This window comes from Schistocerca gregaria, chromosome 2 (genome assembly GCF_023897955.1).
Source record: "Schistocerca gregaria isolate iqSchGreg1 chromosome 2, iqSchGreg1.2, whole genome shotgun sequence".
Classification (NCBI taxonomy): domain Eukaryota; kingdom Metazoa; phylum Arthropoda; class Insecta; order Orthoptera; family Acrididae; genus Schistocerca; species Schistocerca gregaria.
In genome coordinates, this window is record NC_064921.1 from 702,337,352 (window position 1) to 702,352,325 (window position 14,974).

At 41.8% G+C, this 14,974-nt stretch overlaps 1 protein-coding gene across 2 annotated transcripts; it reads left to right on the top strand.

Moving 5' to 3' along the window:
- Positions 1 to 2,400: 2,400 nt before the first annotated feature.
- On the top strand, positions 2,401 to 4,612 carry LOC126336335 (cuticle protein 21-like). 2 transcript variants are annotated; one of them, XM_049999900.1, is made up of 2 exons: positions 2,401 to 2,447; positions 4,145 to 4,612. In XM_049999900.1, the coding sequence occupies exons 1-2, from the start codon at positions 2,436 to 2,438 to the stop codon at positions 4,523 to 4,525; spliced, it is 393 nt and encodes a 130-aa protein (XP_049855857.1). In that variant the 5' UTR covers positions 2,401 to 2,435; the 3' UTR covers positions 4,526 to 4,612. The 2 variants fall into 2 exon arrangements, with proteins under 2 accessions (XP_049855857.1, XP_049855856.1); XM_049999899.1 differs by having other exon boundaries at positions 2,406 to 2,447; positions 4,142 to 4,612.
- The last annotated feature ends 10,362 nt before the right edge of the window (positions 4,613 to 14,974 follow it).

Here is a 14,974-nt window from a genome sequence, read left to right on the forward strand (position 1 = left end):
CGTTGGACATGTCCTCTCTGTCATAGAGGCCTTCAGTGTACTATTTACACCTATCAGCTTTCTTCTCTGCAGTTAACATTGGAGTTCCCACCGGACTATTAATGTTACCATCCTTGTTTTTAATATCACCAAAGCTTTTGCGACTTCTCTGTATGCTAAGTCAGTCCTTTCGACGAGGATTACTTTTTCGATTTTTCCACAATTGTTCCGCACCGATTTAATCTTGGCTTGCCTGCACATCATTTCATTCCTAAGGGATTTATGTTGCTGTATTCCTGTCCTTTCCCAAGCACTTTTGTTTTTCCTTCTTTAGTCGATCGGCTGAAGTGTTTCTTTTATTACCCATGGTTTCTTCGGAGCTATTTTCCCTGTACCTATGTTTGTCTGTCCAGAATCTGCCCCATTCGGATATACGGGCAGGGAGTATTCAGGAGGATGTCTTCATCAAGAGAAATGAAGAGCCTTACACATAACAGAGTAGTATGGAACTGCATCAAGCCCGCATCTCGTGGTCGTGCGGTAGCGTTCTCGCTTCTCACGCCCGGGTTCCCGGGTTCGATTCCCGGCGAGGTCAGGGATTTTCTCTGCCTCGTGATGGGTGGGTGTTGTGTGATGTCCGTAGGTTAGTTAGGTTTAAGTAGTTCTAAGTTATAGGGGACTGATGACCATAGATGTTAAGTCCCATAGTGCTCAGAGACATTTGAACCATTTGAACTGCATCAAACCAGTCTTCGGACTGAAGACCACAACAACAACGAACATGGTTTCTTGAATGAAACTCTAGATGTTTTCTTCCCTTGTATAAGTCCAATAACGCTAGTGCTCTGTTTTCAGATTATTGAGCTCAGCTGGATGTTCGTCAGCAGTATATGCCGGGGAAATCACATATAAAGCAACTCTAACGACCCTCTTTTTCCTTTCGAAGAGTACTTTAATGCAGCACTGTTTAAATGATGAACGGAATGCAGGAAAAGTTTGGACAAAATTATATCTTCACCCATTATTCATTATTCATCTCTCAGACTCTTCATTAAAAGCTTTTCCTCGCGATAAAGAAATATTGTATACTGACCCTACGATTTATCTTAGAAAATAGATTAAGGAAAAGCAAACCTACTTTTCTAGTATTTGTAGACTTAGAGAAGGCTTTTGACAATGTTGATTGGAATACACTCTTCCAAATTCTGAAGGTGGCAGGGGTAAAATACAGGGAGCGAAATGCTATTTACGATTTGAACAGAAATCAGATGGCAGTTATAAGAGTCGAGGGACATGAAAGGGAAGCAGTAGTTGGGAAGGGAGTGAGACAGGGTTGTAGCCTCTCCCCGATGTTATTCAGTCTGTATGTTGAGCAGGTGGTAAAGGAAACAAAAGAAAAATTCGGAGTAGGTAATAAAATCCATGGAGAAGAAATAAAAACTTTGAGGTTCGCCGATGACATTGTAACTCTGTCAGACACAGCAAAGTATCTGAAAGAGCAGTTGAACGGAATGGACAGTGTCTTGAAAGGAGAATATAAGATGAACATCAACAAAAGCAAAACGAGGATAAGGGAATGTAGTCAAATTAAGTTGGGTGTTGCTGATGGAATTAGATTAGGAAATGATACACTTAAAGCAGTAAATGTGTTTTGCTATTTGGGGAGCAAAATAACTGAGGATGGTCGAAGTAGAGTATATAAAATGTAGACTGGCAATGGCAAGGAAAGCGATTCTGAAGAAGAGACATTTGTTAACATCGAGTATAAGTGTCAGGAAGTCGTTTCTGAAAGTATTTGTATGGAGTGTAGCCATGTATGGAAGTGAAACATGGACGATAAATAGTTTGGACAAGAAGAGAATAGAAGATTTTGAAATGTGGTGCTACAGAAGAATGCTGAAGATTAGATGGGTAGATCACATAACTAATGAGGAGCTACTGAACAGAATTGGGGAGATGAGGAATTTGTGGCATAACTTGACTAGAAGAAGGGATCGGTTGGTAGGACATGTTCTGAGGCATCAAGGGATCACCAATTTAGTATTGGAGGGCAACGTGGAGGGTAAAAATCGTAGAGGGAGACCAAGAGATGAATACACTAAGCAGATTCAGAAGGATGTAGGTTGCCGTATGTACTGGGAGATGAAGACGCTTGCACAGGATAGAGTGGCATGGAGAGCTGCATCAAACCAGTCTCAGGACTGAAGACCACAACAACATGAGGAAGTACCTGTGCTATAGCAGCCTCTTGGGTGTCGCAAGGAACCGTAAATTTATTGTTGCAGCTGCTGCATAAGCAAGCGTTGCCCTTTTTAACAGTTGTGGCGAGGTGTCGGAGGGTGTGGCCGCATTCGGCGAGGTGACCGGTGGCTGCTGGCTGTCAGGTGGTGCGCTATATAAGCGGGGCGGGTGTCCACGGCGAGCAGACACCAGCGAGGACCCACACCAGCACAAGCATGGCTTGCAAGGTGAGGCAACTATAGCGGCTCTCTCCGCAGATCTGGTTTGCGCCCCACGCGGCCGTGCACCGCAGTGCCCAGTGTCCCGGCGATAATCACATTTCCTGGGTTTTGTCTAACACGGGTCCAGTCACGAACGCATTACAGAGTGGTCCGTTTTTTCTTAGCGTCTGGGAGGTCACTGCACTGAGATATACTGTTTTAACGGTCTGTAGTCCTTGTTCTTTCTTTCAGAGAAGTATCTCTTTTCCCGAATCAACTAACTTGCCAACTAGTTACCAGGGAAACGTTATTTAAATGAAATTATCATAGTTTGTACGTTTTGTTCGGGCTGACTCACATGGCAACACTCTATCCATCATATGGCGTGCATTGGTATATTCGCTGAAAGTAGAGCTAGAAAATAATCTAATCTTAAGCTGTATGTGCCAAATACTTAAGTAGCGGTGCAGTGCATTCATAGTGCATTTTGAAGAAATTTTCGGGAAGTATTATTTCGTGGCCGGGATTAGAGAGACCCCTTGGAATTTCCAAGACCAGTGTCATCAGACTAGGTGCAGGCTGTATTTGGTGCACGCAAGTGTTAGAATCAATTTGTTTTTAGAACGTTTGGAATTTTTAAGAGCTTAAATCGACGCAGGATATTTAACAGCAAAGTTAGGTTCGTGATGCGAAAATTAAGCGAAGAGATGTAATTGCTCAAATACTCAAATAGTGATGGTGTTCATGTAAGTGAAGTCATGAACTACAAACTAGACGGACTTTCATCAAATTATGTAACAACAAACATAGTTTTTCTCATTTATATATATAGTATACAAGTATGAATATCGATCCAAAAAGTGATGTAATATGTATGTATTTGAAGGCGTTAATGTATAACCCGCACGCTATTCTTCGTTTTCTCTCCCTTGCTACACGCAAACTGTTAGTCTTACAGAGGAAAAGAACAGGACGTTTTTATAATAAATTTAATTTAGTTCCATTTGCACTGGGATAAAAGCAGTAGTTTCCGAATTATTCATGAAAAACGTACAAAAGGACCTTCAAAGGCATATTTCTTGAATAACTCGAAAACTGTGGCCTCCAGCGAAAACGTATCACAGTAAAAAATTTAACTGCATTAAATTTCCAAAAAAAGGTCTTGTTCATTTTTCTGTGGGACTAATAGTTTGCACGTAGCGAGCGAGAGATTATGAAACTCTTGCACGTTGGGTTTGAAGGCCCTGTGAATTGCATAAAACCCAGCTGAATAACCCTTGTGTATATCGGTTCGGATTCCACCCAAAACGTTCCTCCTATTATTGTTTAAGGAAGCCAGTTCAAAGATCGGGGGAAGACATAATACATACAGATTTATCATCTCTAATATGGAAGTGGAAGCTAGTGTATAGGGAGGAAGCTGAGTGAGTGTTTGCGTATCAACTTATTAGAGAACAGGTACTTTTAACAATCTATGATAAATTGGAGTCGCTTGACAATTGGTGCAGTTGGTTAGAATAGCTAGAGAAGAGTGGACCTGCCTATATTCTGTCTGTAACCAAGGAGATCGCTGACGTGGTGATAAAAATATTAGTGCGACTTTTGTCTAGTTTTTCTGTATATGAGAGCACGGCAGTGCGTTCTTGAATATTCACAATTTCCTTTCATGCTGCTGCCTTAGAAGTCCAGTGTGTGATTCTTTGCGATGTCTTGTTGCCCAGCAGTTGATCGTCTTGGCCGCAGTGGTAGCCGTGGCGCGGGCAGGCTACCTGCGAGCCGCCCCCGCCATCGCCGCCCCCGCCGCCGTGGCTGCCGAATACGACCCCAACCCCCAGTACAGCTACGGGTACAACGTGCAGGACGCCCTCACCGGCGACTCGAAGGCGCAGCAGGAAACCCGCAGCGGAGACGTCGTCCAGGGCAGCTACAGCGTCGCCGAACCCGACGGTTCCATCCGCACCGTCGACTACACCGCCGACCCCGTCAACGGCTTCAACGCCGTCGTGCACAGGGAGGGCGGCGCTCACCCCGCCCCCGTCGTAGCCGCCGCCCCCGCCTACGCCGCCGCCCCCGCTCTGGCCTACGGCAAGGCCTACCACGGCTAGTCTCGTCGTCTAACAATCCTGTTTTCTTTGTTTGTATTTATAGTTACTCTTTGATATATTTCTAAAATATATCTATACCCACCTAAAGTGCCTCTTTTAATATGTCACCCAGTGAAAGCTTCCTACAAATCCCTACAGTAAACACTGTCTCTCTACATTAACTGTTACACATTTCAGACTGATTGCACTATTACATACTTTATTAATCGATTGGTCATTAGTTTGTTGTTGTTCGGAAACAAAATTTTAGAAGTGACTACTGCAGCTACTCTCAACTTTGCACCACACTATCTATTAACAGTTTCATAAAAAAAACACTTTCGTTACAATTTGTAACCAATATTTGTGAAGGAATACCATTACAAAATCTCACACTATATCAATTATTACATGTAGAAAATCTGAAGGAATGTACTCGAACTGACAACCTCTTTGTAAACGTGTCAACAAATGCAATCCTGTTGACACAAGAACTCGAGACATGGATGAGTATAAGCTGAAGAAACTAAATTTATGACAAATATAAAAGAATGCACCAAAGCACAAGATATCTTAAGGTGAAACTTTTAAAATTACATACACGAAAACTGATTAAAAAGGTGGGCAATAAGAGGAAGAAACGGTAGTATGGAAAACCAAATAGTCTACTGAGCAAGCTATGCAACAAAGGTAGTAGCTGAAATATAAATTTATCGTACTTCATTAGTGTAGTTACAGTAGTATGTTTACAGTTGTGAGAACGTTTGATGAAGAACTGAATAGACAAAAGATAGTAGAAAAGAGAATTGCACAAGACAAATAATATGTACAATACAGGCTGATGATATATGAAAAATGGGAATCAAAGAGGAAAATCACCGAAGCCTATGTAGAAGATCAGAAGTAACAGAAATGCGAATGCAGACCTAATTTGGACAGCTCCGTATAGAGTGAATTAAGGCATACTAGCAAATATTTCAATAATTACCAAATATCCCACTCTTTGAAGAAAAAGGAATTAGAATAGTTTTAATCACTGTGATATCTGGATTCAATAAGTAAGCAACAATCAGAAATAAAAGAAACTCTTTTACGACACAAATACTACATCCAGAAAAACACCGGTGAGGAAAAAAATTTTTGAAAAAAATAAGGGCAGTACGCACGAAAAGAAAGGAAACGCAAAACCGGAAGAAGATATTAGGCCATTGGAACAACACTCAACAAAGTAAGAAGAGTAACTGAAGGTGAACCATGATCATTGGTTAGCAGGAAATTGAAAGAAAAAACACTCCTCAGGCAATGTCATTTTCCAAAATATACTTGAAGTGGTTACGTTGCGAATGGGCCATGGATGTAGTGTGATCATTTCTGGTTAAGGATTTTATAGTGTCACTGTACCGTATTCACGTTTGCTCTTAATATGCAGGAATAAATGTTTAAGATCGATGGGCCTTTGTCCACGATAGTGTAGGAAACCAAAAATGTCGTACATTGTGACATTTTCTTTCAATACAACGTTAGTAAGTCTCGATAAGCTACTTCTGTTATCATGTGCAGTTAACATATGAATTGATCTGTGAAGAACTCTTATTTATTTTGAGATTTTTTATTTAACATTTATCAGTCTGTACAAAAAAATGAAAGACATTTTAATGTGAACCACACACATTATGTTACGATTCATTTCTGAATCGTCCTTTGTAGCCTGTAATAAACAACTTAATTTTCAATATACAAAGTGAGTTTCAGAAATTATTTTAGGAACTTACACTGCAACTTTCAATATTTAATTTGCTGTTAAAGAGTTCAGTCATTTTCGTCTACTAGTTTACCGCAGACTTACTGCAGAGATACAGTTCTGTCCCTAGTATCGACTACAGACAGCTTAGTTATCTTTGGGGTTAGCCTGCGAGGCATCCAAAAAACCTTTTTTGGTTTCAGGTGAACCGACTAACGAGGTCACGGTCTGCTTGTGGAGAATTCTGGGTTATGAGTCTGAAGGGGCATCGATGCGTTTCGCCATATTGAAGGAAGACGTACTTTTTTCTGAATGCTGAAAGTTAGTGAACGCTGGACGATGAAGTGGTGGCCGTTGCTCGGTTGCGGTCAGGAAATGCGCACTTGCGATACGACGCTTTCAGTCATTCTCGACATGATTTGTGCTTAACTATTTCATGTTTCACCCTGCGGAACTGCTGTAACTTTCACGTGCTGGATTGGCGTGTCACATATGGTTATTGGGTCTTTGTGAGGCGAACATGTTTCGCGGCTCCGTTCAGACTCTGTTTGCTATTAATTCATCCGAATGGTAATACAGTAGATTTAGTCACTGTGTTAATGACGCTTTGTAAATGCTTTGCGCTTTTTATTGGATCATAATTTGTTCGGTTCTTCCCGTTGTTCTTAACTCAATGTGCCATGTGTTTTCTGGGCACAAATGATACACGTGTGACCGCACACTTTTCTCTTGGCAAAAAGGAAGGTTTCACAGTGCAACCAAAGGAAAACATCCGAATACTGTAGATCTGTCTTTATATAAAACGAAAACAAATTTGTCATTTCTCATCTAAAACGAAAACAAATTTGTCATTTCTCATCTAAGAGTCTGTCCGTGTGTGTGTTAAGACTCCGTTTTCTCAGAAACGGCTAGACATATCAAGTTGTAATTTGTGTTACAGACTCCGTTTTATCAGAAACGGCTAGACATATCAAGTTGTAATTTGTGTTACAGACCAAACTGTACGGTCTCTTGGTTGTATAATAACTTCCAAGACAGAGAAATTACAAAACATGGCCATTTGTGTCACGTATTTTGACTCTCGCAAACTTATTCATCGAAACCTATGTATGAGGTACATCCAATTGACCCAAAATGATAAAATTTGAGGAGAAGCAAGGTTGCACAGTACAAGTAACGTAAAAAGCCAGAAATATTAACCTTTAAGTACATCACACGAACAAAATTCCTTTGTCATTTGTTATCCAACGTGAACTCGAAATTATAACAATAAGTAGTTCTACATTCTGACTGACTGGATCGCAATGATAAAAGACAAACATTAGGCAAGGAATGACTTTATTGCTCATAAGACGCGTTTCGGAATTTATCCATCATCATATATCCAGAAGTGATTAATGCAAGTACATATGGCGTTTCAAGCTGTATATGAGCAAATATTCGCAGACTAATGGATATGTCATTTCAAGCTGTATATGAAACAATGGCGTTGCAAGTCGTATGTGAAACAAATATTCGCAGACTAGCCAGCGAATGTTTGTTTCACATGTAACTTGAAACGCCATATTTACCCTAGTAATCGCTCCAGGATATCTGATGGTGAATAAATACCGAAACGCCTCATATGAGCAATAAGGTAATTCCTTGCTGATGTTTGACTTTTACCATTGCGACTCTTCCAGCGTGAATGGGGAAATACTGATTATTACAAAAATGATCGTCTGACTAGTGGATGATTTTATGTCACATTTATATTATTGAAGTTAAAAGATTGTCGAAAATCTTGGAATCTCTGGGACCGATATCTTGCCTGTACTGATAAGAGGCAAAAATGCTCGAGATTCTCGGTTGCCGGAATGGGTGCTCTGTTTGCACACATAATGAAGTTTGTACGAGAACCTCAGTGCGCGAGTCCTACTCGTACCTAGGTAACTTTTTAGCTTACATAAGTTTTATTCTTTCATTGCCTATTTCCGTTGAATCAAAATTCACACACGTTCGCTGGTATTTTTAAGCGTTTTTTGAACAGTTTATATTAAAAAATTCTTCTTTTTGTGGTATTAATTAAAGGATATATACATAATTTACACATATAATCTCGTGACATATGTACAAAATGTCCCCAAATTATTTCTACACACGCATGCACTCGTTGGATAGTGGACTGCCACCCCCTCTCAAACACGTTCACATAATTGTTACTGGTTACTGGTTACTGGTTACTGGTTACGATGACGTCTTGATGAAACGCCTTTGAATTAGGAATGTTTGCTACATAAACTGGCTCCAAATGGATGATTCACAGAAGTAAGGACCCAGAAACTTGCAGACAGCGGATATAGCCCTGCCCTACTTCTCAATCTCAATCTAACATTCTGGAGCTCCATTGCGTATAAACCACACGCTTCCCCTTATTTGCACTGTTACGGCCTGTAGTAAATTTCGTAGAATGTTCTAAATAAAATCCAAATAGACACTACCAATTTGAAGTGGTGGTGCAACATAAAGACACACCAGACAGTCATCTATAATTCCAGCCCACAAATCTTAAACTTCATAATTATAAATACATTTTGTACCAGTGTTTTGGCTTTGCGCTTCGCTTGCACATTTTAAGCAACGACTGGCACAAATCCTCAAGTATTTTAACGGTGAAACACGAATGTAAGGAATGTTCGATAACAAGAGGCATGGTTTTTTTTTTACTTTCTCACCAATATACATAATCCACAAGCCACCATATGGTGCATGGCGGAAGGTCATTTCATGTTCCATTCGCAAACAGAGCGAGGGAAAAACGACTATCTGTGCGGCTGGTCCCGGCAGAGGTTCGAGTCCTCACTCGGGCATGGGTGTGTGTGTTTGTCCTTAGGATATTTTAGGTTAAGTAGTGTGTAAACTTAGGGACTGATGACCTTAGCAGTTAAGTCCCACCAGATTTCACACACATTTTTTTTTTGAAAAACGACTATCTATAAGCCTCCGTGCGAGCCCTAATTTCTCTTGTCGTATCTTCACAGTCCTTGCATGCAATGTACGTTGACGCTAGTTGAATCGTTCGGCAATCAAGTACAAATGCCGGTGCCCTACATATTCTCAGTAGTGTTTGGCGTAAAGAATATCGCCTTCCCTCCACGAATTACCATTTACTAATAAAGAAAGACATAGGGAACCATTTTGCATAAAAACGAAACAGATAATCAGAGATATGGCTACCCCTTGCTTCTACACGTTTAAGGAAACGACATGAAGCTTTCTGTGAGGTGACTGGATATCCCTGCTGGTAGCTGGACACACTTCTGAACCATGGCTAATTGGAGGCCTATAAGAGCCCTTCATGTCAACTGACGGGCTGCAAGTCGCCTCCTCTGTAGCATCCCAGACATATTCCATAGGATTCAGATCTTTAGATCTCTCTGACCAGTTCATGTGGTAAATACCTTCAATTACGACGCACTCACCCAAAAGAACAGCTCGACGTACATGGGCATCATTGTCTATAAAGAGAAAGTATGAGGTAACTTTCACTGTGAACTATCGCATGATCACCAACGGAGATGTGAAACTACGTACAGCCATTCAACATACTCGCATCAAGACCCTACCTCAACCACAACCACCACTTACCTGTTCTCTTAGCGGTAGCTGTATGGAATTTTCTAACCAATTAACCTTCAAACCACTCCGTTTATTTTCTGTTCTTATAATTACTATAGAGGAAGCCAGAGCGTCAGCCCGACACCCAGCTTAAATATTTTTAATGTTTAATATTTTGCGATACCTGTTAAGTTTATACAATCCATATCATGACTACACGTTTCTTAGATTATTTCTCCCTGGTAGACGCAGTGAACAGTTCAGACTAGAAACACAAGAAAAGCTCCTCAAATTTTTGTTTACAAAGACGGATTAAATGGCAATTGCACTTGGAAACGGACTTATCAATGCAACTAAGAGCTAGTCTAAGAGAAAAATAATCCTTAATTTTTCAATTATTCATCATCATAGTTTTTCCTCTACACTTGACCGGGTGTGGTTTACGTGCGTTCTCCCCTTGTGTCTGTCGATGTACCATTCTTCTGTCAGGGCTGTATCCCAGCTGACCTCTCTTTTTCCTACTTCCTCCTTCACTTGGTTCAGCCCTCTTTTAAGTGGTCTTCCTACAGGACTTCTACCAATCACATCTGTGTGTAGCCATTGGTTTGCTATTCTTCTCCTCGTCCATTTGTTTGACACCGCCATGCTATCTCAACCGGCCCTTGTCACTTGTTCTTTCAAGGACATGTGCAACCGGCTTCTACATCGTACAGTGTAATTGTTTTGGATGATTCTATTTATGAAATTCTACTAGTAGTGGGGCAAAAATCTCAGCTTAGGGAGAGTGTTAGCTTTAGCGAATATCCTATTTTCCTGTTTTATTAATATTCATTTGACCTACTCTTTTAGTCTGTTGATGGTAGCAGTTTTTTCTCTCGTGAGCATCGAGTTGAGAAACCAAGAGTAGTGCGAAATCTGTTGCTGATTCTCCCAATGCCATTTCCCTTGAAGTTATGGTCCATGTACACTAACCTTGTCCATTCCATTTTTACTTGGTTGGCGAGTGCGTAACGCTATGAGGCTGTAGTCGATTCAAGACCTGCAGGAAACATTAAGACCCTTCTGTTCACTTTGTGTTTCTGTCTTTTAGACAGGAAAGGCAATAAACATTTCTAAATAGGATACACAGAAACGAAATAAAAACTGCTACGATAACTAAACCTTGAAAAAGCATTGCAGGAAGGAGAAAATTCTAAGCAGTCAACAATTCATTCCGTATATACAACACTAAAGAGGTGGTGTTAGTGGTTAAACACCTACCTTGTGGAAGGGAAATATCACACCAAACACATGTCTGCCCATTCTCATTTCCCTTTTACATGGTGTCTATTAATCGGTGAATCCTGTTTGCCTTGCGACTGCTCATTCACGGGCTAGTGCAGAGCAAATGTACTTTATTACTTTAGGTGTAGTGAAATTTTAAAAGAAGCTGCACAAGCTCTAACTGGAACTATATACTGGGTGAAACTGACATTGACAATATTTCTGAAGTCTTTCGACGATGTCACATAAGTCTTTCAGTATGAGCGACCCGTGGTCTGACTTGTTATGGAGTAATTACAATTTGTTTCATTTTTAGCCCCACTTACCTTTGTACGTGTGCTGCACTAAACATCGGGACAAGAGTGGAAATGCCTGCGGTATGCGCTGCGTCTAGTTTGGTACGAAACGTGTTCCATTCACCCACGGTTCTTGCTGTAGGAAAACTTCGCCCTCAAGCTTACATTCAGTGAAACGCAGACACAGTAAGGAACCTAATGAAGTGCAGTTACTCTGTAACGAACCACCGGAGACCACAGTGCTCTTACATCAAAACACTCAGAATAAATTTCTGGAACAATTAGGAAATTTTGAATGTGTAGTTCAGATTCACTCTGTATAGTTCAGTACGTTGTGGTGATCGATGGTCCGTATACCGAGTGGAGTTTGCTGCAGTAGAAAAGTAAGTGCTCTGATGTCTTCTGACGAAGGCTGAAACTCTTGGTAGGTCCTTGGCCAGCTAATAGGAGACACTTACCGAAGATAACTTTAGGTGTTCGTCACTTGTGAGAACTTAGGTACGCTGAGTGAGACATTACTTCTTGTTTGAATCACGCCGTATAAAAAGTGGCACGACATCTACTCTCGTTTTCTTTAGTGTTTCCTGTCTACTTGAATAGCCATGGTTTTCCGCAACATCAGTATATACGTTGGTACATTCTTTTGGTAAGATATATGTTAGAGATCAAGATATGCCACAAGTTGTTAGTGGTTCAATTGGAGTCCATAGACTGTCTTTTAAGCAACATACAGTGAATAAAGAAAACACTAAAAAAAATCGTTGTGTCACGTCGTCAAAATTCCTACATGGCTGGAGAGCCCTGCCCATAACGCTCCAAACATTCTCAGTTGGGTGACTGATACAGCGACCATACTGGCGAAATTAGGGTTGTGCAAGCACGAAGACAAGCAGTAGAAACTGTCGCCGTGTGTGCGCGGGCGTTATCTTGCTGAAATGTGAGCACAGGATGGCTTGCCATGAAGGGCAACAAATTGGTATGTAGAATATCGTCGACATACGCTGTGCTTTAAGGATGCCGTAGATATCAACCACAGGGTCCTGGTATGAAAAGAAATGGCACCCCAGAGCATCTTACTGGTTGTCAGGCCTTACGGCAGGCCACGGTCAGATTGGTGTCCCGCCGGTGTTTGGTGGGGGTCTCTAGACACGTATTCTCTGGTCATCGGAGTTCACTTCCAAGTGTGTCTCATGACTGAACACAATTCTACTCCAGTCAATGAGATTCCAGGCCAAAGACGTGTCTGGAGGTTCCCCGGACTGTGGTGGGAACCAAACTGATTGCGCCCCGCTATACTGCGTGGCAACCGGAGGTGATGATTTGGCGTGCATTTCTTTTCATAGCAGGACCTCTTTGGTTGTCATCCGCTGCACTCCGACAGTACAGCAGTAGGTCACATATTCTCCCACCCCCCCTTTTGTTACCCCTCATTGTAAACCATCCTCTGGTTACATTTCAGCACGCGGCAAGAGTTTCTGCTGCTTGTCTTCGCGCTTCCCTTACCTTCCCCTACCTTAGCCAGCAGCGTCGATGGATATCTTCCGGTTGAGAACTTGTGGAGCAGTATGCTCAGGGATCTGCAGCTGTCTAGGGAGTTTGGCGATGTAAGATGCCATTATATCTATCGACACTATATCCTTCAGGAGGAAATCCTAGAACTCTATCAATCAATGGCAAGCCGAATAAGTGTTTACATAAGGCCACGGCAGGCCACGGTCAGATTGGTGTCCCGCCGGTGTTTGGTGGGGGTCTCTAGACACGTATTCTCTGGTCATCGGAGTTCACTTCCAAGTGTGTCTCATGACTGAACACAATTCTACTCCAGTCAATGAGATTCCAGGCCAAAGACGTGTCTGGAGGTTCCCCGGACTGTGGTGGGAACCAAACTGATTGCGCCCCGCTATACTGCGTGGCAACCGGAGGTGATGATTTGGCGTGCATTTCTTTTCATAGCAGGACCTCTTTGGTTGTCATCCGCTGCACTCCGACAGTACAGCAGTAGGTCACATATTCTCCCACCCCCCCCCCCCCCTTTTGTTACCCCTCATTGTAAACCATCCTCTGGTTACATTTCAGCACGCGGCAAGAGTTTCTGCTGCTTGTCTTCGCGCTTCCCTTACCTTCCCCTACCTTAGCCAGCAGCGTCGATGGATATCTTCCGGTTGAGAACTTGTGGAGCAGTATGCTCAGGGATCTGCAGCTGTCTAGGGAGTTTGGCGATGTAAGATGCCATTATATCTATCGACACTATATCCTTCAGGAGGAAATCCTAGAACTCTATCAATCAATGGCAAGCCGAATAAGTGTTTGCATAAGGGCCAGAGGTGGACAAAGAAGTTACTGACCTGTTCAATTTGTGTAGCTCTTTTTCTTGAATAAATCATCCAATTTTTCTGAAACAAAGAAAAGATATCTGAATGGTGCTAAAAGTGGCAGTTGAGCCTAAATAACGAAAAGTGTGGGGTCATCCACATGAGTACTAAAAGGAACTCGTCAAACTTCGGTTACACGATAAATCAGTCTAATCTAAAAGCCCTAGATTCAACTAAATACCTACGTATTACAATGACGAACAACTTAAATTGGAAGGAACACGTAGAAATTGTCGTGGGGAAGGCTAACCAGACTGCGTTTTATTGGCAGGACACTTAGAAAATGTAACAGACCTACTAAGGAGACTGCCTACTCTATGCTTGTCCGTCCGCTTTCAGAATATTGCTGCGCGGTGTGGGATCCTTACCAGACAGGACTGACGGAGTACATTGAAAAAGTTCAAATAAAGGCAGCATGTTCTGTATTATCACGAAATACGGGAGAGATTGTCACAGAAATTATACCGGATTTGGGCTGGACATCATTAAAAGAAAGGCGTTTTTCGTTGCGACGGAATCTTCTCACGCAGTTCCAATTACCAACTTTGTGCTCCCAATGCGAAAATATTTTTTGGCACCGACTTACATAGGAAGGACCGATCACCAAGATAGAATAAGGGAACTCAGAGCTCGTACGGAAAGATATAGGTGTTCATTTTTTACGCGTGCTATACGAGAGTGGAATAATGAATTGTGAAGGTGATTCGATGAAGCCTCTGCCAGGCACTTAAATGTGATTTGCAGAGTATCTGTGTAGATGTAGATGTAGATGTAGAAACTCTGATCATTTGTTTGTCTGTAACTGTATATCACATCTATCGATTTCCGTCCCATGCAGATAATTCGCGGCACTTATTTTTTTATGCTAGAGTGTAATTACGAGCCAAGCTGCGTTTCGAGAAGTAGAACGATCTTTTAGAGAAACTAAGTCTCGATTTCGTCAGCTGTGTAGAGGACTGTTAGAGAGGGTTGGTAAGGGGAAGCATAGTGGTGAACGAGGAGCCTCGTGTTGGGCTCAGGGGGGAGAGAGGTCCTGGGAGACGTTTAGTAGCTTTGTGAGTGGTCTCGGTGAAAGGTGGTGTACCATATGAACTTTAAAGAGTAGTGTTACTTGTGGTGAGACGGGCGAAGTACGAAACATTGGCGCGAATGTCATGAGTGCAGCAGAAACTCTCAAAAGGTATTGTGAGTCCAGCATCTC